This window comes from Leuciscus leuciscus (assembly GCF_965113295.1).
Source record: "Leuciscus leuciscus genome assembly, chromosome: 13".
Taxonomy (NCBI): domain Eukaryota; kingdom Metazoa; phylum Chordata; class Actinopteri; order Cypriniformes; family Leuciscidae; genus Leuciscus; species Leuciscus leuciscus.
In genome coordinates, this window is record NC_138737.1 from 34,931,297 (window position 1) to 34,957,444 (window position 26,148).

The following is a 26,148-nucleotide window of genomic DNA, read 5'->3' on the forward strand; positions in this document are numbered from 1 at the left end:
TGAATGACTGACTGAATGACTGACTGAATGAGTGAATGAGTGAATGAGTGAATGAGTGAATGAATGAATGACTGAATGACTAAATGAACGAATGAATGAATGAATGAATGAATGAGTGAATGGATGAATGACTGAATGAATGACTGACTGAATGAATGACTGACTGAATGAGTGAGTGAATGAATGAATGACTGAATGACTAAATGAACAAATGAATGAATGAATGACTGAATGGATGAATGACTGAATGAATGACTGACTGAATGACTGAATGAGTGAATGAGTGAATGAGTGAACGAGTGAATGAATGAATGAATGAATGACTGAATGACTGAATGACTAAATGAATGAATGAATGAATGAATGAATGAGTGAATGGATGAATGACTGACTGAATGAATGGATGAATGACTGAATGAATCAGTGAATGACTGAATGAGTGAGTGAATGAATGAATGAGTGAATGAATGAATGACTGAATGGCTGAATGAATGAATGAATGACTGAATGAGTGAGTGAATGAATGAGTGAGTGAGTGAATGAATGAATGAGTGAATGACTGAATGACTGAATGACTGAATGAATGAATGACTGACTGAATGAATGACTGAATGAGTGAATGGATGAATGACTGAATGACTGAATGAGTTAATGAATGAATGAATGAATGAATGAATGAATGAATGACTGAATGACTGAATGAATGAATGAATGAATGACTAAATGAACGAATGAATGAATGAATGAATGAATGAATGAGTGAGTGAATGGATGAATGACTGAATGAATGACTGACTGAATGAGTGAGTGAGTGAATGAGTGAATGAATGAGTGAATGAATGAATGAATGAAAGAATGAATGACTGACTGAATGAATGAATGAGTGAATGAATGAGTGAGTGAATGAATGAATGAGTGAATGACTGAATGACTGAAGCGTTGGCAACCGTATAAGAGACTTTTCAAAAACATTACAAATCGTACTGACCCCAAACTTTTGAACAGTAACGTATCCACCATTAAAATGGGTAAAGAGTCTAATAAGGAATACAACTGCATAAACATTACAATTATAATAGATGCAAAAATGGTTGTGTTGCCTGATGTCACCAGAGAACAGTTTTACACATCCTCCCACAAACAACCTTTAATCCTCTAGTTCTTCGGGATCTACTGTGTGCTGGTGCTTTACAAATCTGATTACCCTTTTATGAAACATCAACGATAAATAAGAAGGTTCTCTGCCGAACTCAAGGTGCTCCAAAGAAAAACTGAAGACCCTAGTGTGTGTTCTGACCTTACTATAAATGGACTTTGGAGATCCATCAGGATGTGTTTCTCCGAGAGCATCCTCTCTCTTTGGCCTGGACTCTGTATCGCCTGCTTTCTTATGGTCTTTAATGCAAACTTACAGCTGGGGTCACTCTTCAAATGGACCTTGTGACCAAAACATTTTTATTTTATTTTTTTGGGCTGAATTATAATTCATATAAAGTGTTAAATATAAATGATAAATCATCATCAAGTTTTAAACTGCAGAACTGGTTTATGATACACATCGTACAATACTCACGAGCTGAGTGTGACTGTACTGTCCTTCCCCCAGATTACACAGCACCTGAAAACTGCTAAGAGACATTTCCCCAAACGCAATCCCATCTTCCTCTGCCCTGTTTATTATACAGAGATCAAAATGTAATCATCACACTGGTGAAGTTTCATTTATTTCGGTAGATAATGTAAAAGTCCCATCGACTTGACTTACTTGGATCTGGCCTTGTTGCTAGGATTGTTGCTAGCATCGTCTAAGCCTCCAGTTACTTTTTTGAAAAACCTAGATATAGATGGTGGAATATAGGCAAGGTCAACTGTACAGCAAATGTTTGAATTAGTTATTATGTTTTTTTTCACCCACTATGCTGTTTCCATAGCATGAATGTCGGTTTATGCCTCACGGCTCACACTTACTCTTTGTCTATGATCAGACAAGTCACATCGCCTGAGGCAAGAACACTCATCGACCTCATGTCGTCTCTAAAGAGCAAAGGAACAGGTCTGAGATGTTAATGTTACATGATGCCTTCTGACTTGAATTTTAATGTTTCAGTAAAGCCACAAAACATTTAACATGCACATGTTTGCTTTTCTCTTACAGTTTTTCTCGATTGCTAACACACTATAGAGTTTAGGTTAGTTGGTTTAGTCGGACCAATGTCCCAAACCATTAATTCAGTTCTTAAAAAAAAGGCACATTTCTCAAAACGTTTATCACCTGTTTTCATACACGTTCCAATTTTCTTAATGTTTTCTGCAAAACTCGACACAAAAATGCCCTCATTCTCTGCTTTTGGCACAATTTTCATGCAGAAAATCTCTTGTTTTCACAAGGAACACACTACCATTCAAATATGCACACTGACTCACAGTTTTACAATTAGCAATCAGCTTTAGCATTAAAGGGCAACAGGTGAGCTCTTCAATGGTGCAATGGATGCCAACATTGGATTTTATTTTTATTTTACTGTAACTGTATACAGTCAATTCTTCTGTTGTTTTGTATGTAGACCACTGTATGTACAACTTTGTGTTGGTTGGGATGTACACTGTGTACATTGTTTTTGTGGGAAAAATGTGTGTATTTGTGTACATTGTATTTGTGTGTTCCGAGTATAAAAACAATATTCTCAAATATTTTACAGCACACTTATGTATGTACTGTCTGTAGCAAGTGTAACACTAAACAAAAAAAAGGCCTAAGTCATTATGATGAACGGAGAAGAAGTGTTTTCCATTCATCATAGTGTTTTACATTGAGCACATCAGTGTTCAACTGGTTCTTATAAATGTCTATTCATATGAGGGTTTGTGTGTGTCATTAGAAAACAAAATACCATTTTGAGAACATTGTTTTGAATGTAAAGTTTCATTTTGCAGGAGAATTGGGGGGTTTTGCCCATTGTGTGTGTTTTTTTAATTTGTGTGAGTTCTGAGAATATGAGGCATGCTTTCAGAATATGTGTGTAAACAATCGAGAAAAACTGTAACATGTTCTCATTCAGAAAACACAAATGCACAATATAATTAACTCAGGTATCACACTGTGAACTCAAATTTCACACATTTATCCATGTGCAAGCATTAAATAGGAAAAATGATGACACACCAATCAGAATCACAGGTGATTGTGTGCTTTGGAAAATAAATCCTAGTCAAGTCAAGTCCTGTACATTTGCTGTGTTTGGAAATAAAGCTTTTGAAAATGTTACTGTGCATGGACTCTTCTCTACATGTTTTGTCAGTGTGACATTTCAAAGGTCAGGTTTTTGTCCCAAACAGCATCACTTATGTAAGAGGTATTTATTACAGTATTGTTTTGCATTTCTTTAGTCAGGGTTCTCCCTGAAAGAGTTATCAGTCTGTGATCAGAGCTGTGATTTCACAATGTTCCTAATTATTTATCTGAAAACCTTCTGTAAAGCATTTGGTAGCAGTGTTTTGAATGAATCCTTCCAGTGTGACAGAGTGTGTGTGTGTGTGTGTGTGTGTGTGTGTGTGTGTGTGTGTGTGTGTGTGTGTGTGTGTGTGTGTGTGTGTGTGTGTGTGTGTGTGTGTGTGTGTGTGTGTGTGTGTGTGTGTGTGTGTGTGTGTGTGTGTGTGTGTGTGTGTGTGTGTGTGTTGTCTGAGGGCAAACTTTGAATCGGGATTCAGAAGTCAGCTGTTTGTACGGTTGGCTGTGAGTTTTTTAAATTGTGTGTGAAGATTTGAGAAAATGGTGAGTTGTTCCTAGAACTGTGTTAAGGCAATCGAGAAAAACTGTATTTAGACCTTCTGGGCAAGTTAAAACAATGGTACACAACCTACAACACATTACAGAAGTGCTTTTAAAATGATATATGCAATATTTGTGTTAATATAGGTGGCTGTTGTGAATTTCTCAGGTCTACGTAAAACATTTGACAACAAACATATGATAATCATACTTCTTGTGTTACAGTTTTTCTCAGTCGCTTTGGTACTTTTCTTAAATCATCCTTAAGATTAGCAAATGTATTTCTCAAAACAATTCCTACAAACAGCACTACAGATTGGATGACCTGCAAAAGCCTGTAACTTGCTCAAAATCCTTAGTTCATCCTTTAAAAGTAAGTATTTATGTCAATGAACACATCAGTGCCATCAGAAAGTCCTTGTGTGATTGTTCACAAACAAGATAGTCAAAATGCTTAGTCATGTTGTCAATATAGTGTACTTTGTCAGTATTTTCAGACGTAAACAATGGCTACGTTTTTGATGACAATTATTGAAAACACACAAGACTGCACTTTATCTGTTTAACATATATACATTTCAACAGTACAAATTTACACATTACTCTATACTGGACGAGACTTGACAGGATTCACTTTTACTGTTGGTCTTTACAATGTCATTGCGAAATAAAGAAAAAGACAAGACACACATATATGTGTGTGTGTGTGTGTGTGTGTGTGTGTGTGTGTGTGTGTGTGTGTTACATTATGTCTCTACAAAGTATATTTACTGTATAATGTAAAATGCAAGTGGACCAATGTAATGTAATACAGCATTACAGTAAGTCTACAGTATATGTATAGTGAACACTGTCTGATTACATAATGAACCTGTTCTTTCTACAAATGTTTGAATGATTGAGGACACAATGTTATCGCAACATTCGGCTGTACCTTTTCACCCACATCTGCCATAAGGTCATGATTGAGAACATGGTCCACAATAAAGGCCTTTATTTCATCAGAAACATGTCTACAATCTTCTACCGTTTCCACTGTTTTGCCTCCGCATCCATTGACCCTGTTTGTTTCCTTGTTGTTCCTCCACTGTCAGAATGTGTTACCCTGTGTTGTGCTCTGTCTATATGCTTGCTAAATGAAGCTTCATGAGATGCACCTCAGAGCTATTTTAGAGAACTGGTTGATCATTGGTTGATCAAGCCCTTTACATTTCCCTTCATTAGTGAAATTCGAAATTCACCTCCGCAATGAATCAATTCAGGACATATTTACAAAAAAAGTCTAATAGAAATGTATAGAAAATCTGCTTGACAGATGTTTTGAGGGGTAAGACTATTCAACACTATATTTTGATCAACATGACATAAGCAATTGATAACGTAGGAGACAGCAGACATTTGCACATAATAAATTGCATGAGTGTACCAAAGCATTTGCAATTTGTTCAAAAGAATGAGAAATTGATTTTATGATGTGCACAAGTGACTAGATGATGTGGAGGTTGAACAAGTAGGTTTGAGAATTTTAGTTGTGATCTGAGAAATGCACCAGAGCGACTGAGTAAACTGTTATCAGAATGGGTGTTAATCTGCAGTGTAAAGAGTGCTGCCCCCTGCTGGTGAGGATGGACTCTTACCCTCGTAGAGATCGGTCTCCAAAACAATCCCCTCTGGTGAGCACACACACCATCATACTCTCCTCAGTGGCTGATTGTTTCTCTAATACTTTCACCTAAGAATAAAAGCATGCATATTGTTATATGCTATCACATCACATTTATCTCTAAATGTATGATACAACACCCTGAAATAAATATTTTTGACAACTGATTCTCACATCATGCTTGTTTCATATCACTCCTCTGCTGTGCCGATAGACAGACAGACAGACAGACAGACAGACAGACAGACAGATAGACAGATAGACAGACAGATAGATAGATAGATAGATAGATAGATAGATAGATAGATAGATAGATAGATAGATAGATAGATAGATAGATAGATAGATAGATAGATAGATAGATAGATAGATAGATAGATAGATAGATAGATAGATAGATAGATATCTCACCTGGCCTTGACTAAAAATGAAGAATTTATCTTCTGGACTTCCATTTTGAATTATATAATCACCATCACTGTAATGAGACTAAGAAGAAGATGTATGTAAATATACAGAAAAAAAATAAAAACCATGTAACAAATATAGTGAAAGTATAGTTTTTATATCTAAGTTGTGGTTGATTGGTACAAACACTAAAAAGTGGATTTGATCAAGGTATATCATATTATTCAGAGAATACTGGTAATATGAATCGCTTTGAACTTCAAGTTCAAGGTTTAGTCCTCAGATGTTTGTCAGGTACAGCAGTGAATTATGATAGTTATGATCTGTCATACACACCTCCTCCAGTGCATCAGACACTTTAATGAGAACCTCGTCCGGTAACACACAGAGCAGCGGGACACTAGGAGAGAGAATGAGAGTCAGGAAACTCAGAACTTGTGTACGTTTGCCAGGGGAAATTACATTTGAACTGCCTTACTAAATTAAGGCTTTTCAGTAAACTAACAAAGTGGAGATATGAAAAACATTCTTAATACACATAAAAATGAAATCAAAAATAAATGCAGATGGGCCAAGGCCTTGAAATAGTGTCATTTGTTCTCATGAGTTACTATGCATAAGATTAACATGATACATAGTTTGTAATAAAAAAGAACTAACTATCTAAATAAATAAAAACAAATTCAACCTAACTGTTGCTTTTATTCAAATTAACATATCACGTTTTCGCTGTCTTAATCATGTTTTATGCAATTTTGAAAAATGCGGAATTGGTTATTAACTGCACTTTGTCTCATTCCTACTGTACTTTGACCTTTTGACTGTACTTTGATCAAATAGTGCTGTTCGCACAAAGCTAAAGAATAATAACTGTGAATAATGTGGTTTTAACAGTTTTTAGCCATTTTTCGACAAGCCACAAACATTAAACCCAAAAACATTTCATATAAATATATATTTAAAATATTGTGACTTTTTTTCAAGTGTATATCTCACATTTGCAAGAAGTCTGAATTGTGAGATATACACTCACAATTGTGCAATTATTTTGTCTCAATTTTTATTATTTTGTCTCAGAATTGTGTGATCAGAATTGAGGCAAAAACAAGCTTCCATAGTGTGTGTGTGTGTGTGTGTGTGTGTGTGTGTGTGTGTGTATGTGTGTATGTATATATATATACAGTGTATATATATATATATATATATATATATATATATATATATATATATATTTATTTATTTATATATTTTTTGTGTGTGTCTACATTTACTGTGGAGTGAAATAATGTGTTGCTTTGGGGTTATAAAGGATAAATAGCGACTGGATATTTGCAAGGATATGACCAAATATTTAAGATGAACACTGAGTACAAGAATCAGCCTATGAAAAACCTATATCTGTGGATCAATAATCTGAATATATTTAATGTTGTATATATGTCTTTATGGTGTTTTTAATATGCTTTAAGGCAAACCATGTGCAAATTCATAAGTCGACAGCATTACTGAGTATTTTCTCCTTAAAACTGCAGTGAAACAAAGACAGTCTCAAAAACACAGTTTGAAATCGCTGGTGTTTCTGACGTCACAAACTACCTTGTATCCAATCAGATCAACGTGTGATCGTCAACGAGTGGATCTCTGAGCCGGTGTGAGTGAGTGGAGGCGGGGCTCATTTGCATATTCATAGAACCGCGTATACTAAATTAGGCAAGGGTGTAAATTTACATTCAAGCTATTTTAAGGCATAAAGTATTTTTTTTTTCAAGGACACTTTAAAATATGTCATTTTGGTGATCAAAGATACAATTAATGACTAGACGGGGACTTTAAAGTCTACTCAAGAACACAAAAGTGTAAAATCTTTTAAACATCTATATGAAAATGTTGATCGTGGCATTTACCTGCGCAGGAATTGCAGAGACTGAGTGATAGTGATGAGGCTTCTTCTCTGCATGACCCTGTGAAACACTTGACCCTCCATCACCCACAGTCTGCTGTGCACAAGAGCTGCAGACACAAACACACATTCACACTGAATCTCAAGCATTCTGTGGACTGACGGGGATCAAAGCAGACAGTTTACCTGTGGTGGATAGACATGTAAAGACAGACAAATAAATTTATATGGATGGTACGACCTGCATTCGAAAAACAAGTTTGAGATCCTTGCAGAAAAACCAGACCAGCATGGACTGGCTATTGGTATTATATGAAGTTGCCAGGAAAATTGTGAAAATCACTCGGTTATTGTCTAAAGCCCCCTGTGAGACACAGACACAGACAGACACACACACACACACACACACACACACACACACACACACACACACACACACACACACACACACACACACACACACACACACACACACACACACACACACACACACACACACACACACACACACACACACACACACACACACACACATTTGGTCAACTGATATTAATTTGTCAGTAACTAGTTGGCCAGGCAGAACAACAAGAGTGTTATTTAACCTAAAAAATATAAAAAAGAATATACCTTGTTGATTGATTAAAAAATATTTTTGTTATTTTTGAGTAAATATTATACAGAACCAGGGTTAATAATTTAATACATTTTGTGTGCATTTTGTTGTTTTTATAGTTTAGGTATATCACCATTATAATGGCCTTATGCTCTCTAGACATCAGTATCTGCCACTGGAAAAACATACACTATTGCAAGTTTAGCATTGACAAATTTACATTATGTTTATTAATAAAGCGCAAGTGAATTCTTAATGAACCTTGTGCTGACCTGCTCCTACAAAGTTCCATTTAAAAAAAAAAAAGAGGGATCAGCTGAAAATAGAGTTCACCCCCAATTCATTCTCCATCACTTCCTGTTCCTGAGACCCCCTTGAATTAGTAATGTCACAGATTAATTGACTTTGCCGCCATTAGGAAGAGAAATACTGCAATCTGTCTCCTCTGCTCTCTCCTGATACCTCTGTCTACCTCTCTCTTATCGCTGTCCTTTTCTCTGCAGGATGTCTGTGGAATAGCTGAGAATTAGAGAAAAATCATTGAACCCAAAAATACAGCACTGACCTGCAATAAACATCACAAACACAGATATGACTGTGAGACAGTGAAATGCGATTGCTGAATCCATTTAAATTATAGAAACCATTACAGAGTAAAGCAACAATCTCCATTAGATTTTACATTACTAGCTATTTGTGAAGGTTTATGATTGACTTCTATTTGACTCCAAACATTAGAATCCAAATAATAATAATAGCAGTGGAGTTATAATTTATGGATTTTATCAGTAAAGTGCATGTCTCTGTCACTCTTAGTTCAATGCCACAATTTCCCCTGTGTTTCATGTTCTAGGACTTTTATTTTGAACTGCATGTTCTGTTCCTTTTGTCCTGCTGTTTTTCTTCTTCTTGTTTAGTTCCTGTTTGTCTTTTGCTGAATTCGGAACCACATACCCAGCAAGCAATTTTGCATTTTAAAAAGCATCTTATAGCCGTCCAAACACACCTCTGACGTCTAGGCAAAAACAAGGCAAAATTTGGGCTGTCAGTGAAAATGTAATAGACGTCTAACCATAGCCCAAGAATAGACTAGTCATCGATTAGATAACATGTCAAAGAAACAAAACCAAACAGCTTGTAATCCCTGTTGACTTTGCTTACATGATGGAATATCATACATCTCGCAAGTTATTTTGTCAAAAACGACATGTAACCAAATTCAAGGTTATTTTGCTTAGAAGTGGGTTACTCGTTGCCGGACTATGTCGGGTCTATAGTTAACCTAGATGGTGAAATGATGGCTATTGATTGCTGGGTACTAGCATACTACTCTTACTACTTCTGTCTTAGAAAGATATGGTAAAAGTAGTGTGAGTGGTATGCTAGAATGCAGTTCTGAATTCAGCATTTGTTTCCTTGTTAGTCTCCATAGTGATTCATTTCCCACACCTGTTACTTGTTAGTCCTCTTGTTATCCTGTGTATATCTACCCCTGTGTTTCAGTTTTCTTTTGATGGTTGTTGTCTTTGCACATGTTTGTAAAGATGTTACGCTTATTTGTCACTGTTTGGATTATTTTCATATTCATTCCTCTTTGGATTATCTTTGTTTATATGTTTGGTTAATAAACTGCTGCAATTAGATCCTCGCCTCGCCTCTCCTCTTTCCTGCGCTACTGTAACATTGGTTCCTGACTTCTTGTTCAAAACAATTTTATTCAATTCAGTTTGGAGTGCATTTCCCAAAAGCATCGTTAGCCAACTACAACTGCAAATTCCACTGAAGTCTATTGGTATCGACAGAACTTGCGACCATAGTTGGCTTTGGGAAAATATGGAAGCTTGTTTCCGCCACAGAATAAAAAAAATAAAAAAGGTAATTGTGACTTTTTATCTCAGAATTGCATGAAATGAAGTCACAATTATGAGTTATGAAGTCAGAATTGCGTGATTTTAAAATCACAATTGTGGGTTATAAAGTCAGCATTGTGATATATAGTCAAAATTTTGAGAAAAAAAATGTCCCCTAAGAATTGGACATAACTCGCAATTCTGACTTTATTTCTCGAAATTGCGAGTTTATATCTTGCAGTTCTGACTTTAATTCTCGCCATTGCGAGTTTATATCTTGCAGTTCTGACTTTATATCTTGCAATTCTGACTTTATTTCTCGAAATTGCGAGTTTATCTCGCAAATCTTACTTTATTTCTCACAATTGACTTTATTTCTCGCAGTTGCGTGTTTATATCTCACAGTTCTGACTTTATTTCTCGCCATTGTGAGTTTGTATCACACATGAAGTCAGAATTGTGAGATAAAAAGTCGCAATTATTTTTTAAATTGTTTTATTCTGTGGTGGAAACAAGCTTCCCTGATTGAGGAAACTGTGTTTATCTTTTACTTAGACCTATAGAAGGGATCAGGCTAGACAGCGAAGATCAAAAGAAACAGAGAAGAAAAAAGAGGAGAAGAAAAAAGAAAGCAATTTCAGGCTGTCACCAAACACAAGACCTGAACAAAGCTGAAGAAAAGAGTTGAGGAAAGCTTGAACAGAATCTTGAAATAAATAGGGTGTAAGGGTGGAAAAGAGACTGAGAGACTTCTAGGTCTAAGAAAATAAAAGAGAAATACAGAATTGGAAAAGGACATCAACTGAAAGATGAAAATGTCACACAATCAAGTCTGACATTCTCTGTCGAAGAAAAGATAGATCTGGTAAAAAATTATCTGACTTGATTGGATCCTCCATTCACTTTCAATCCATCTTTTTAGCTCATTCTCTTTCTTACAGACCTTATTCCTTGTTTTTTATGCTATATTAAAATGAATAGGTCTAGCTGATATCCCTGTGGCTCAGAATGGGCTCAAGAGAGTATGTGAAATAAGAGAGAGAAGAGGTGTTGAGAGAGTCATAAATCAAAGCATGCTGTGTGGGATACACCTCAAAGAATGAACATTAATTCATCTACCTGACAAAGATATCTTCTTCAGGGTTGGAGAAAGACACACAGAAATGACAAATTTTCTCTACAGAAACCCTTTTTTTTTTTTTTTACATGCAAACAATGTGTTTACATGTAAAAAATAATAATAATAATATTCGCTGTGACATCTTGCAATTGTGTGACTTTGTGTTTCAAACGTGACTATGTCATTCGTGACTTTATTTCTAGTAACAGTGACTTTGTGCTTCACAATGTTACTTTTTTTCTTACAATTACCTTTTTTTTATTTTTTTATTCTGAGGTGGAAACAGGATTCATATGATACAGCTGCATTTTGTATTAAAATTAAGAGGTAATATTTTCCAAAATTACCAAAGAAAACTAGTGTAATAAGACTTGAAGGATCGACATAAAAATCACAACCATGTGGGTCATGTAGATCTGTCCATTCAATATGCAGTATGTTTTGTGGACTCTAGTGTGGTGTGTTGTAGGCTGAGAATTGATGTGATTTTTCCTTTGATGTCATATTCCCCTGATCTCAGCTTCAGATGGCGGATGGTGGGAATACTCTGATTACCCTGGCACACTCAGAGCATCCCAAGTGGGATTAAACTGGGAAAACATGACATATGTAGCACTACTACACTCATTATGTGAACAACTTAGGAGTACATTTTCTACAAAATCATTTTCAAATGAGATCTTTACTATCTCTACTGCTTCGCCTTGGCAACAATATGAATAAATTGACTTTTTTTCAACTCTTCTGCTTCTCAGATCTTTTTTTCCTGAAAAATAAGTCCAAAACCTCAGTAATCTCATATACTGTCTAATTTCTTTCTTTCTTTCTTTCTCTTTCTTTATTTATATAGCACAAGTAAACACAACCAACGTTGACCACTGTGCTTTACATAAAATACACAGAAAACGGAAAGACAGAAGCATAATATAATATAAAACCTCATAAAAAAATCAAGGAAATGCCTGTTCAAGAAAATATAACTTTAGTTTGTGTTTAAACTCAAGTAAGGAGGTCAGTGTTCTCAGGGAGATTGGGAGGGTATTCCACAGCCTAGGACCCACAACAGCAAAAGCACGATCACCTCGCGACTTCAATCTAGAATGAGGCTGGGACAGATTTCGACTGCTGGAGGAACGTAAACACCTAACAGACACGTTTGCTGTCAAAAGTTCCGATAAATATGAAGGGGCAAGACTATGTAAAGTTTTAAAAACAAACAGCAGTATTTTAAAATCAACCCTATAGCGCACCGGCAGCCAGTTTAACGGCCGTAAAATTGGCGTGATGTGTTCACGTTTGCGGAGCCCAGTTAAGAATCTGGCAGCAGCGTTTTGGACCATTTGCAGTCTAGTAATAGAAATGCAAATGGTGTGAGGGCGGGGCAACCTGTCACTCATATGAGATCCACCAATAGCAAACCACAACCATCCAATCAATTCTCTTTGAACAAATTCAAGTCCTGCCCTAATTTAAAGTTATTTAAAAAAGTTAAAGTCTTTTTGCTAATTTAAAGTTAACATGAAACGGATCATCTTTTTGCTTGACAGGGCCAAACGATCATCTTTTCTGCCCTATTGTGACATATATTTGTTTGAAACAGCTTTTAGAACAAGAACAGATGTAGGGCAGGACTTGAATTTGTTCAAAGAGAATTGATTGGATGGTTGTGGTTTGCTATTGGTGGATCTCATATGAGTGACAGGTTGCCCCGCCCTCACACCAGTTAACGCATTATAAAAGAAGAGATGTCATTGCAAGAGGGAGGAGGGAGAATTTATTTGATTAAAGATTAAAAGGGCACATATTAAAATAAATAATTATAATTATGTGCATGGATAAATTATTTAAATAAATACTGCAATATTCCATAATTATAATTTTTTTAAACAGCAAGAATTATCCATTTTGAATTTATGTTGACTTTAAAGAGTTTCAGAAGAGATCTCAAACAGATTTGAACAAACCCCCAAAATCTGTAATCAAAAGACAGATTTCTCAGTATGAACTAAAAACTTTATCATCAAATTATTCCAAAACCAAATGATATGATCTATACTATCAACAGTCATTTTATATCTCTTTACTCCTACTGTATGTCAACAACTGCCTCATTTATTGACAAATGACTCCATTAAGCCCTCTGAGCTCTGTGTGTGAGTGAGTGAATCTGTCACAGATATGTCAATACCTGTGACAGAGTGTGTGTGTGTGTGTGTGTGTGTGTGTGTGTGTGTGTGTGTGTGTGTGTGTGTGTGTGTGTGTGTGTGTGTGTGTGTGTGTGTGTGTGTGTGTGTGTGTGTGTGTGTGTGTAACTATCTTTGTTAGGACCAGTTTGAGTTTTAGACCATTGGAGTGAGGACAAAGAGAGTAAAGTGAGGACATTTTGGCCGGTCCTCACTTTCTGAGACCCCTTTAAAGGCCTGTTTGAGGGTCAAGACTTGGATAAGGTTATAATTAGGTTAAGGGTAGGTTTAGAGTAAGGGTTCGGCACTTAGTTGTGATGGGTAAGGTTAGGGTAAGCGGCTAGAGATTGCATTGTGTCAATGAATGTCCTCATAAAGATAGATGTACAAGAATGTGTGTCTGTGTGTGTTAGGACCAGTTTGAGTTTTAGACCATTGGAGTGAGGACAAAGAGAGTAAAGTGAGGACATTTTGGCCGGTCCTCACTTTCTGAGACCCCTTTAAAGGCCTGTTTGAGGGTCAAGACTTGGATAAGGTTATAATTAGGTTAAGGGTAGGTTTAGAGTAAGGGTTCGGCACTTAGTTGTGATGGGTAAGGTTAGGGTAAGCGGCTAGAGATTGCATTGTGTCAATGAATGTCCTCATAAAGATAGATGTACAAGAATGTGTGTGTGTGTGTGTGTGTGTGTGTGTGTGTGTGTGTGTGTGTGTGTGTGTGTGTGTGTGTGTGTGTGTGTGTGTGTGTGTGTGTGTGTGTGTGTGTGTGTGTGTGTGTGTGTGTGTATTCACACATGTGTCAATACCTGTGACAGTAGTGGAGCAGGTGTGGTTATGAATGAGGGCCAGTTCTTCAAACATCATCCCCGGCTCAATGATGTGCAGCCTCTGGCCAGCCCTGGATACCTCCAATTTTCCCTCTGTTAACAAACACACACACACACACACACACACACACACACACACACACACACACACACACACACACACACACACACACACACACACACACACACACACACACACACACACACACACACACACACACACACACACACACACACACACACACACACACACACACACACACACACACACACACACACACACACACACACACACACACACACACACACACCTCAAGGTTGCCGGGAGAGACAGGTGTTGAGTGACAGTATGCCTGTCATATAGACAGATGATCTGAATCTGACCCATCACCGATTTGGCACGGAGAAGCCCAGAGCCAAAACAATCTGGCACATCAGGACAAATACTGCCCTACTTCTTAACAAATCACGGATGGGGATTATCACAACTCACGGACAGGTATTGATGAACACTTTAATGGATGGTGATAGATCCTGCTCTCCATCCTTTTTTTTTTTTTTTTACTTGCAACCTGGGTATTTAGACACACACTGATATTTTAAAACTCATTCCACCTCACATAACCAGCAGGAATGTTTTCTCTCGCTCTATCTTCCCAGAAGCAGGTCAGTCTCACTTCTCTTGCTACCTGCCTGGTCCTGCAAATGCTATGGGAGGTGCATACTAATTACTGTGCCTCAGTCAGAGAAAGGAACAGAACAAATGATAGTCTGAAGTCCAATTGAAATGTTAGTCAAGGTGTCTTACACCAATGACAATTTATTTTTATGACCGTTTTGCACCTTCTCTTCAACCTTTAGAATTAAACAGGATATTTTTGATACTGTATCTTTAAGACTCTTTGCTGCTTGTTCTGATTTTAATCAGAATAAAGCACAAGTCTTTTTTAAATGAAGTTGGACTAACAGATATGTATAATTAGAATGTAGCTTGGCTTCGTGCAGCATGTATAAAATCATTCAAATTAAATGTACATGCAAATAAATATCAATTGTTACAGAATTTTGCACTATTGGCATATTACACTTTATTTCAATAGTCCACTTTAGATATTCTTTATAAGTATCTTTGCAACTACATGTCAAATAACATCTCGGTTACGTATGTAACCCTCCTTCAGGGAACGGGAGACGTTACGTTGACGTGCCGACGTAATCGGGATCACTTCAGGGAGCCCTATTATCTTCGAGTATCTACAGAACGAGCCAATGCACATTGGCGTGCAAGATCTGCATCTCGCGCCCCACCCCGCGGGTTTAAACTCGGAAGCGGATGCACGCACCTTTTGTTTTACACTGAGGAGCCGAGATTGTGGCGGCCGTACAGCGATGCTCAGGGAACGGGATCCTTCAGGGAACGAGGGTTACATACGTAACTGAGACGTAACCGAGACGTTCCTTTTCAGTCGGTCACGTTCGACGTTACGTCGACGTGCCGTTGTAATTGGGATCCCTATGGAAAACGCTGCGGTTGCTCCCACTTCCAGTGCCCTGAGCGAGCTTCTCAGACCCCCTTCTGACTGGGGCGGAAGGCTTTGCGCAGGGAGAGTTTGAACTGTTGTTCTGATATAACCCACACAGTGGAACTCATGGATTACACTGGGAAAGCTTGCCTTTCCAGAGGAGAGGGACGCTGCGGAAGCCACATCCTGCCCGAAGGGATGTAACATGTGGAGTATACACATATGGACTGGCAGGTAGGGGCAGTACAACATATGGAATGTTACTGGGGTGGCTCCTGCCTGAGAAGGGGGAGACTACACCGGACAGTGACGGCAGAGCAGACTCTGCCAAGGGAAAGACACAGGCTTACTGCAGGGAGCTGATCGTGGAAGACTACACATATGGGATAGCCGCAGGGATCACAACATATGGGACCCATTCTAGCACAGGTTACACAAGCCTGGTGTCGGACGCTCCGCCACGTCCAACTGCCAAAGTTTGTGGAGGACCTCTACAGGGTTTGCTTAGGTCGGGAACTCGACTGGAGCAAAAAGCGCACGTATCCGCTCCATGTGGAGGGGAGTGGCGAAGCAAGCCGACACTAGAGCGCGAACTTCGGTGTTACTGGCTGGTTGAAGCGAGCACACGGGAAGAAACCGGTTCAACGCATAGGCTTTAAAACCTAGTGAACGTGTTAGGTGCCACCCAGCCCGCAGCTCTACAGATATCTGTCAGCGAGGCACCGTGTGTCAGCGCCCAGGAAGAAGCGACACTTCTAGTGGAGTAGGCTTTCAACCCTTCGCTCCAGTCCTTCTTACAGGAAGGAAAGCACTGCTCTGATCGAGCAAGTTCAGGGGTTCTCCTGGTGAGAAGAACACCATTCAACGAACAGGTTTCACTTCAACGCATAGAGGCGCCTCGTAGAGGGGGCTCTGGCGGAAGTGATGGTGTCAACTACCGCCTGGGGTAGGTCACCTAGAACCTCTGCGTCTCGTACAGGGACCAGACATGGAGTTTCCAGAGATCTGGAAGCGGGAGCCATAGGGTGCCCCGTCTCTCATATGAAGCAATCCGAGCGGCGTCACCGCGACTGCAGATGCCATTTGCCCCAGGAGCCTCTGAAATTGTTTCGGTGGTGCCACTGTCCTGCATCTGAGCGAGCTCATGCAGTCCAACACTGACTGGATGTGGTCTTCCGTGAGGCACGCTGTCATGTTGATTGAGTCCAGGGAGTTTGCTCTTTTCCCAGTTGACCCAAAGACCTAGGTGGATGAGGTGACTGAGCACCATGTCCCTGTGTTCGCATAACTGCTCTCTCGACTGCGCCAGAATGAGCCAGTTGTCGAGGTACTTGAGAATGCGAACACCACGCTCGCACATGGGAGCAATGGCCGCCTCCGTGACTTTCGTGAAGACATGCGGCGACAGAGCCAGCCTGAAGGGTAAAGCCAGATGGGGCTCTCCTCTTTAACCTCCGATTCCACGATGGCTCCCTCGGCAGTGGATGGCGCAGCCGGCACACACACCTGGTCAAACGCGCGTATCTCAGGCTCCGCTGCGATGTTGAGCTCGCACACCCCCCGATGGATTGGGCTTGCGGCGGAGAAGGGCTTGACGTCTGCGGTGGGCTCAAACTGTTTTCTTCTAACCGATGGATCCTGGCTGGACACTGGGTTTGGAGTGGGGCTGGTGACATCATCAATGGGGAAGGATGATCCGCAGGACACCAGCTAACAGCTCCCTCAATGAGGTTCCCCGGACAACTGCGCTCGAGTGGCAGTGTTGAGGCCAACGCGAAAAAACGTGCAGAGGCACGTTTTGAGTCAGGTCTTCTGTCACAGGTTGTGTGGGAGAGACTCAACACATGAATAACACGAAGATGATGAAGAAGGTAGACAGGCTTTAATTCCAACAAGGAACATCCAAAACACAACTACACAGAGACGAGACCCGACCAAAACACATTAAGTAGGGGAGATAATGACACACACCTGAACACAATGACAAAATCAAATCAGTGACCATGATGACAAACAAGGCAGGGAGAAACGGTGACACCAGGCTTATGAACGGTTAAATTAAACAAGGTCCCTGACCATTTGAATCTGTTTTTAACCATTTGTGCAGTGTACAGTATTTCATTACAGTATTGTCACATATATCAGCTTTTGCAGGGAGTCTGTTATTGCTGGAGAAGGAAATATTTAACTTTACTAAAAGTTAAAAGGGGGTCGCACACCGGACGAGCGCGTCGTACCGCTCCACGTCTTTAAAATTTGCCATTCGGTGTCTGTCTGTGGCGCCCAGCTACAGCTCAGGACCCTGTTCAAAATCCTGCCGCACCACAGAATGCTATTTACATAGTTTTATATAAAATTTTCATAATATTTGTCTCAAATCGTCGTTAATATACATACTGACTTCACCCTGTGATGCAAGATACATTCACTTACAGAAATCAGCTGTGTGGATGAAAATTGCTGATATTATCGGATTTTCAGGTGAGATTCTCAATTAATTCAGTTAACGTATGCCCTGAGGGAAAGTGTTCAGACTGCAGACTCAGACACAATTGTATTTATAATTGTACAGTACAATCATAACATAGTATAGACATTATCTTAATTTTATTATGTCCTTAAACAAAACAATATTGCTGGGCATAAACTGAGAAAGTACTGTTCGGTGTGCGATACCTCGAGTTGTCCCAGACGCGATGCGGCGCTGCACTTCTTGTCCGGTTTGCGACCCCCTTAATAGTCAGGCTGTGGCCAAAGTGATTATTATATTTGTAAAGTCGCTTTGGTAAGAGCGATGAAGGGTAACTAGGAGCTTAAAGAAAAAGATGAACAGTACCATAACATAAGCACATCTCACTGCAATCCATAAAGAAATAAATAATTCAGAATATGCCTGGAGGCATGACTAGACCTCGGCTAATAATGAGTGACTTTTGAGTAATAGGTTATAAGATAACCGTGTAAGCACTGGGATCTGTGAATGTTCAGACATGCTCACAAATCAACATGCAGTATGAGTCCAAAGAAAACATGTACCATTCTGAGAGGGATTATGAGGTGAGAACAACTCTTGCATTCTTACACTCTTCCTCACCTTCAACAATGTATGCCTGGGTTCCATTATCCCCTTCCTGGACAAAACACACACCCTGTTTGAGCGTGATGGGATAGGCAGAATCCACCAAACACAGCATCTGATCCCTGTCTAGATATTTCATGTACTCATTTTCTGCTAAAGCCGATTCTATCAGCCTCTTTGACCTGAAAGAAATAAAGATAGATAGACAAAAAGTTACACTGGGGAAATCTAGCACTAGGAGACATGAGTATGTGTTGAAATTTTAGGAGGGTTCTTACTCTTCACTCTTGCTATGACTGATTGGCGGGTTTTGTAAGACTAGTTTTGGCTCCATGGTTACTGAATCTGTAACCAGAGCTTTTCTCCTCACTCTCAGGGAAGCAGCACGTTGTTGACCTAAATGCAAATGAAAAGAGAGTAAAGATGAATACCGGTAATAAGATGTTTTTATAAGATACAAAAAAGACTGGGTAATTACATCTGAACTCTGAGCAGTGTGTTGATGTATACTGCATATAAAAATGTTTGCTTTTTCACAGACTATTATGGTTGCACTGATGTATTCTTCTTTCGTTCTTGACTTTATGTTATAAAAATGTGTGTATGTGTGTGGAACCATACAGTCCAGTGTTTGCACTCTTAGATGAGACATGGCCATATGGATTGACAACTTAGCCACAGTAATGTTCATAACTATTACTAGGGAAACCAGAATTAGGAAAGTCTCCTAAGGACCAACCATTACATCGCTATGTAACCTATCAAAAAACAGTCACTGGTAGTGTGGAGGGGCTTCAACGGGAGTGACAATGTTGAGCTGCTAATTCACAAAGTTTATCTATATGCAAATACAAAGTGATTCAGCAACCACCAATGCAAATGAAAACAAAGGCCCTGATGCATTGTCATTTATCTGATAGCAGGTTGACGTCGCTAAATACAGGTGTAAACGGGGCATAAAACATTTTGAGCTTGTCCACTTTCCACCATTTCCAGAGCTATTTGAAAACACATTCAACCGAATTGCTTTTGTATTTAACAAAAGGCCACCTACGCTTCGCCTTCTGACCTAATACATAATCATTGTGGGACGTGCTGTAAGAAAGCGCACCAAAACATTATGCAATTCAAACTTTGCTGCATTGTAGCAAAACGCATGGATTACAAACGAAATTGCAGCTGCTTTCTTTATCCTTTTCAGTTGCTTCCTTTATCCTTTTCAGTTGCTTCCTTTCTGATCACACGTATTCCACGTAACCTGGGTTTGTTCAGTGTGTTTGTACTATAAAACCTTGCTACCTAGAAAGTGATGTAGAGTGACAAAATAAGAGGGAAGTGTCACAAAGAAATTCAATCAGAAGTGGTCACAGAAGACATGCATTTTAATAGGTGGAAACAGTACGTCTCGGCTGACCACTTGTGATCGGAGCACTGAAAATGCATCTTAACACCAGGTGGAAACAGGGCAGAGAAGTTCACACCATCCATTCCCAGAAGAGATTGTAAAAAAACTAAAAAAACAATGTGTGGAATATAAAAGATATTTTGAAGAATGTTGGCAAACAAAAAATATTGGAACTCACTGACTTCAAATATATGGTCAAATAAAATTCAAAATATCTTTTATTATCCACATAAGAAAGTAAGTTGTGGCCTTTCATATGCTAGAAGGTAAAGTGAGTCATATCACAGGGGTAAGTTTCTGGCATTTTGATGAAAGATTATGACAGCAAAAAATAGCTAATTAAATGATTAAAAAATATATTGCTAAGCATGCAATAGGAGCGTAGAATATGACATGCCCCCTGCACTTTCAATCAAACGCAAATTTGTCCACTGTACTTTTCTTTGGGCAAGTGTGTTTTCTTTTCTTTGGGCAAGATTCAAATTCAAAGAGACGAGATAGTCTATGCATGACCTGATGTTTAATTATCCAAACTGAAGTGATGTGAACATTATGGAGCGCTAAACTCTCATGTAAAGTATGTTTCATTCATACTGGAAGCCAGAGGACGCTCTCTCCCAGAAACTTCAAAATGAGCACGTAGAAGTAATAACTTACGACTTTTACAGGATTTCCCTTATATAGCCATAGGTAGCAGACTAGGGCTGTGTCCAAAGTCTCTTACTGTCTTGTGTAGGTACTTATTTTGAATAAGTATTACTACACGACCACTAAAAAAAGTACGTTCTATATAGTATGAATGCGTGTAGTATGAATGTAATCCGGACGTACTACAGAGGAGCGGGAGCAGGCGGAGTGGATATGTGTGGCCCAGACACATAATGACAGAGCCATGATGGACAGTGCATCACTCTCTGGACTACGCTCTGGAATTTCCCTGTCGAGAGCAGGCTCAGGGACTTCACTTTCTAGAGCAAACTCTGGAAATTCACTGACTGGAACAGACTCGGGAATTTCTTTCACTGGAACGGACTCACTGATATCTCCCACTGGAGAGGACTATGGAATTTCAGTCTCCAGAACTGACTCGAGAATTTCCCCCACTGGAATGGACTTAGGAGGGGACTCTAGATGTGGGGACCAGAGAGGGGAAGATTTCTTCAGAGCCACCTGGATGGGAATAAACGCAGGACTTTTGCTACCAGGTCAACGCTGTTCGAAACCATCTTCCGGGCTCGAGGGAAGACTGGAGGAATGAATGAGATGGTTCCGATGTTGAGGGATGTGGAGGATTTAGTCGCAAGTTCGGGGTGAGCTGGAGCACCCAAACGCTCTCGGGATGGGACTGGATGAGGGTTTGTATTGTCCTTTAACTTCATCATGAAATGATGACACCATGAAATCCGAACCATTTAGCCAGAGGACATAATTAATATAATCAAATAGGGCAGTGGTTCTCAAACCTGTCCTGGAGTACCACCAGCCCTGCTCATTTTGGATGTCTCCCTCATCTATCACACCTGATTCAACTCATGAGCTCATCAGTAGAGACTGCTAGACATGAAATGGGTGTGTCAGATATAGGGAGACATACAAAATGTGCAAGGCTGGTGGTACTCCAGGACAGGTTTGAGAACCACTGAACTAAGGGTGTATAACATTCACCGGGAGCAAGAATTTAAAATAAATCATCATCCAGTCCCATCCAAAGGCAGGCATTGAGCGTAGAATCGCTCCTGCTCACCAGATGGGAATATTCCAAAAACTCCTCCACATAACGCTCTAGAGGTCGACCGTTTGACAGATGGTGTACAGAAGATTGTCCTCAGCCTGTCTTCTTCTGTCAGCCAGATCCATGCACTGAGTCTTTGTAGGTCCTGGATCCTGTCACGGTGGATGGCTGTAATTAAACAACCGATGAAGGAGATATGCAAAATAGTTCTTCTTTAATCCATGAATCAAAATAATAAATAGAAGAACAACTCAGAGGAAACACAACCACGTACACATTGACATGAAACAATCCAGGACAAAGAATTAACAGAAACTGAGGGCTTAAATACACAGGGCAAACAAAAGAGCTAACGAATTAATTAATGAGGGACAGGTCAATAGGATGAATCAAATAAAACACATGGGAAAACTGGGTCAAAGGAAAACAGCAACTGAACATCATGAAAACGAAGACAAAACAGAACATAACCCTGACAGTGACATCGCAATCATGTTGCATTGTGGTCTATGGATCTGCCTGAAGAGTACATATTGAGTAGACTCACTCCCTCTGTCAAAATCGAGGGGTCGAGGGTCTGTCCAAATAAACTCCCTCGCCCAGTTGATGAAGTTGAACGCAGTGTTTATTACAATATATAAACTATAAAACATGTTTTCTGCCTAATTCTGTGATAGCAAATATTTTTTTTTGCATTGTATAAAATCCATGATGACTCAAAGTGTTTGTAGTACATAAACAGTCATAAAATTGTCATATAAGAAATAATATTACAGAATACAAATTAGTGGTTATTGTTCAGCAGTGTATTTGATTTAATTAAAAGCGAGAGATAGGAAAAAATAAAACCTGTCAATTAGACAAAGGTCAGGAAATACTGGCATTACACTTGAAATTTCTCCCCATATCTGCAGACGAAAGCCAGTAAACACTGTCATGTTATCTTGCGTTCTGAGGCGGATACCTGGTGTTTGGGAGTGCAATCGTGTGAGACGCTTCTGGGACTGGCAGGTAATTATACCCAGCCACTTTGATGACAGGCTTTGGCTCAGACATTTCAGAGTGAAAAAAACAAAATTTGATATGCTGTGCAATAAAACGGGTTCCCTGGTTAGTCCAGTTATCCAATCACATCCTCTGTTGAGGAAAAGTCACATGAGGTTTTTTTGTTGCGCATCAATAATGAGTAATTTGGTAAATGTATTGTGGTTTATGCGCATGTTTTCTTATCGGGTAAAAAAAAAAAAAAAGCTCCACAAGTTTTTAAACGCATTCTTTTAATATTATGTGCATCTTGCCGTTTCCAGCACACATTTTTTATGTGATATCACAAAATTTTCATACAAGGTGGATGTAAAGATAGCTTCACTCCCCTTAGTAGTGAGCAGTGATGCCTGCTATTAGTTGATTATTTGGTAACTAAACAGAATTTCATTAAATTTAGAGACAACATGTCACAATGTTTACACTGTACACTAACTGGCTACTGTTTTTATTAGTGCGATTTAAATGAATAAGCTTGTGTTTTGATTCCGTATCGATTCCTTTGAATAAATATAAGGTAGCTTAATGTTAATTTTTCTCAATTAAGGAAAAAATCTCTCAAGTAATGCTGTTAACATTAAAGTCCCCCTTTAGTCGATAATTGTACCTCTTAAAACTCATCGTTAATCACCACAATTACATATTTAAACGTTTTTTCCTGAGAATTTTTTTAATTAATGCCTTAAAATAGCTTGTATGTAACTCTAAACCCTTATATTAGCAACGCCTCCACTCACTCACACCAGCTCAGAGATACACTCGGTCAACTTTACTGTAGTAAACGCTGCACACTGAATTTAATTCAGCCATACTGTATATGTTTGAACAAAAAACTGATTCAGAAGAAGTGGAAGAGTGAATTATGCAGGCTCGTCTACAAGTCGATGTATCAGAAATGGAAATGTGTTTAATGTATCGCTCTCTACAACACCGACACATAACGGTTATTGATATGATTAGCCTTTTGCTTGACTATGTTATCAAGCTAATAATGTGATGCTAATGTTACACAAACCAAGTTCCCGTTCGCCATCTCCGAGTCAAAGAGCGCCTTCTAAAAACCAGCCTTAGGTAAACGCTTTAAACAACTCAGAATATCAGTGGAGAAAGGCATAGTTCATCATAACATCGAAATATACATCATATACATAATTCACCCGCTATATTGCTAAATGTACACGGTTGTTCATACCAACAGTAAAATACACCGGGATAACCTGGCTTATCTTGAGACTTTTGAGAATGTCTTTGGTTCACTGCAGTTTTAAGGTGAAGATACTTAATAGTGTTGAATTATGAATTTGCTCATGGTTTGTCTTAAAGCATATTAAAAACACCACATAGACAGACAGACTTGATTTTCACCACAGGGGGTCTTTAATATGCTTTTTTATAATAATAGCGTTATAATATTTTAAATTATATGATTCAAAATATAATAAATACGTAATACAGTGCATATATTTAGCAAAATACTCCTCTATTTATTTTTTCTAGATAACATCCTATGGTTATCAAATGGCTTTTCTGAGGTAAATGTAACATTGTGTTTACAAGCTGTATTATTGACCTCTTTCCACGGTTGAAACCCTGATTTAGCGATTACTTGAGATACGATACATTTCTTTAAGTTGCACTGTATCTTTCAACATACCTTCTGATGTTCATTCGTGTTAATTTACTATTAACAAGTAGTAAAGAGGAAGAGGTGATCGGTTCACGTCCCGCTTGAGCGCCAAAACGGTTTTTATTGTTTGAATTTTGTAATAAAATTGACAGAATTTGAAAGCTGAGACTCTGTTTCATATAAACATAACCTGCTTTGTTTTGTCTGTCGATGTCAGTGTCCCCTTTGCTTCTCGATTTTTCATTGCATGTGAAAATGGGTGTGGCGTCTGAGTGTGAAAACAGTTTAATTTGCATCAGCCACATTTTAACACAGATTTTTTTTTATTATATATTTTGTATTATTATTATTTATAATGTTTATTATTGTTTTTAATAATACGTTTTTATATAAAAACAAATTTTTTTATCTGAGAAATTTAAAATGTATTTCTGACTTAGCCTTTGGCTTATAAGACATTTAAAAAATAAAAAGTCTTTCAGTACCAGCAGTGGCAGCTGAGATGCCTGGAGCGGAAAGGCGCAGACGGTCGAGCTCCCCCTGCAGGCGTCGTATCAGATCATCTTTAGCGTCCAGTTCAAGCTCCAGCTCGTCGATAAGAGCATCTCTTTGCCGTAACTCCTCAATCTTCAACTGAAGTGCGAACTGAAGATCTCTGAGAGTGCCCATGAGCCCTATATATATATGGAGATAGACTGGGACTGTGGAGTGAAATAACTGAACAATCCAAATAAAGTAATGGTAGTAAAAACTCAAGTTGCTCTGCTATATTTTAAGTCTTTAAAGCTCGACGACTGTAATAGCCTATTAAGGTGCAAACAGCGCTGCATAATAAGCCATAAGAAGCTACAACAAAACCAAATTTAGCCTATTTTTAATTTGTTTAAATATAGTATAGCAGAAGAAGACATTTACCTGAATAATGCGATCGAGGAACATGGGAATTACAAAGACGGCGAAGGCGATTTTCCCTCAGGACTTACAGCTGGTCAGCTTGTGGAATAGCTTACTTGAGAAATCCAGAGTGTGAATGTTTGAATCATGTCTTCACAGCACTGGCGGTGATATGAGTGCGTGTGAGTGTGTGTGTGTGTGTGTGTGTGTGTGTGAGAGAGAGAGAGAGAGAGAGAGAGAGAGAGAGAGAGAGAGAGAGCGGGGGGGCTGTATGTAGGAGGGCTCATTATAATAATTAGCCTACATTTACCGATAATTAAATACTATGACCACAGTGTTTAGGGTAGACGACTTGCATAAACTGATGACACAAAATACTCGCTTTTCATTGCATTCAACCTTGCATTCAAGTCCCCATGAAATCAAATATTTTAGTTTTTTGGCTTTTAGTATGAATATGTTAGCCATACAGTTATCTCTAAGCTAGTGTGTGCTCCAAAACAATGACACAATT

The 26,148-nt window shown here is 38.8% G+C and overlaps 1 protein-coding gene across 2 annotated transcripts in view; it reads right to left on the reverse strand.

Annotated features, from left to right (window-relative positions):
- Positions 1-25,843, reverse strand: part of prkg1l (protein kinase cGMP-dependent 1, like) — a 34,300-nt gene extending 8,457 nt beyond the window's left edge. The window contains exons 1-13 of one of the 2 annotated variants that reach the window (XM_082188713.1): positions 25,656-25,843; positions 25,226-25,414; positions 19,211-19,328; positions 18,948-19,114; positions 14,310-14,423; positions 7,745-7,850; positions 6,177-6,240; positions 5,844-5,921; positions 5,407-5,501; positions 1,969-2,034; positions 1,766-1,834; positions 1,574-1,670; positions 1,298-1,437 (exon numbers count right to left, since the gene is read on the reverse strand). In XM_082188713.1, coding sequence (XP_082044839.1) covers positions 1,298-1,437; positions 1,574-1,670; positions 1,766-1,834; positions 1,969-2,034; positions 5,407-5,501; positions 5,844-5,921; positions 6,177-6,240; positions 7,745-7,850; positions 14,310-14,423; positions 18,948-19,114; positions 19,211-19,328; positions 25,226-25,409 — 1,298 coding nt within the window. In that variant the 5' untranslated portion in view covers positions 25,410-25,414; positions 25,656-25,843. Of the gene's footprint in view, positions 1-1,297; positions 1,438-1,573; positions 1,671-1,765; positions 1,835-1,968; positions 2,035-5,406; positions 5,502-5,843; positions 5,922-6,176; positions 6,241-7,744; positions 7,851-14,309; positions 14,424-18,947; positions 19,115-19,210; positions 19,329-25,225; positions 25,422-25,655 lie in introns of those variants that run through there. The other variant, XM_082188714.1, reaches the window with a different exon arrangement.
- Positions 25,844-26,148: the final 305 nt, after the last annotated feature.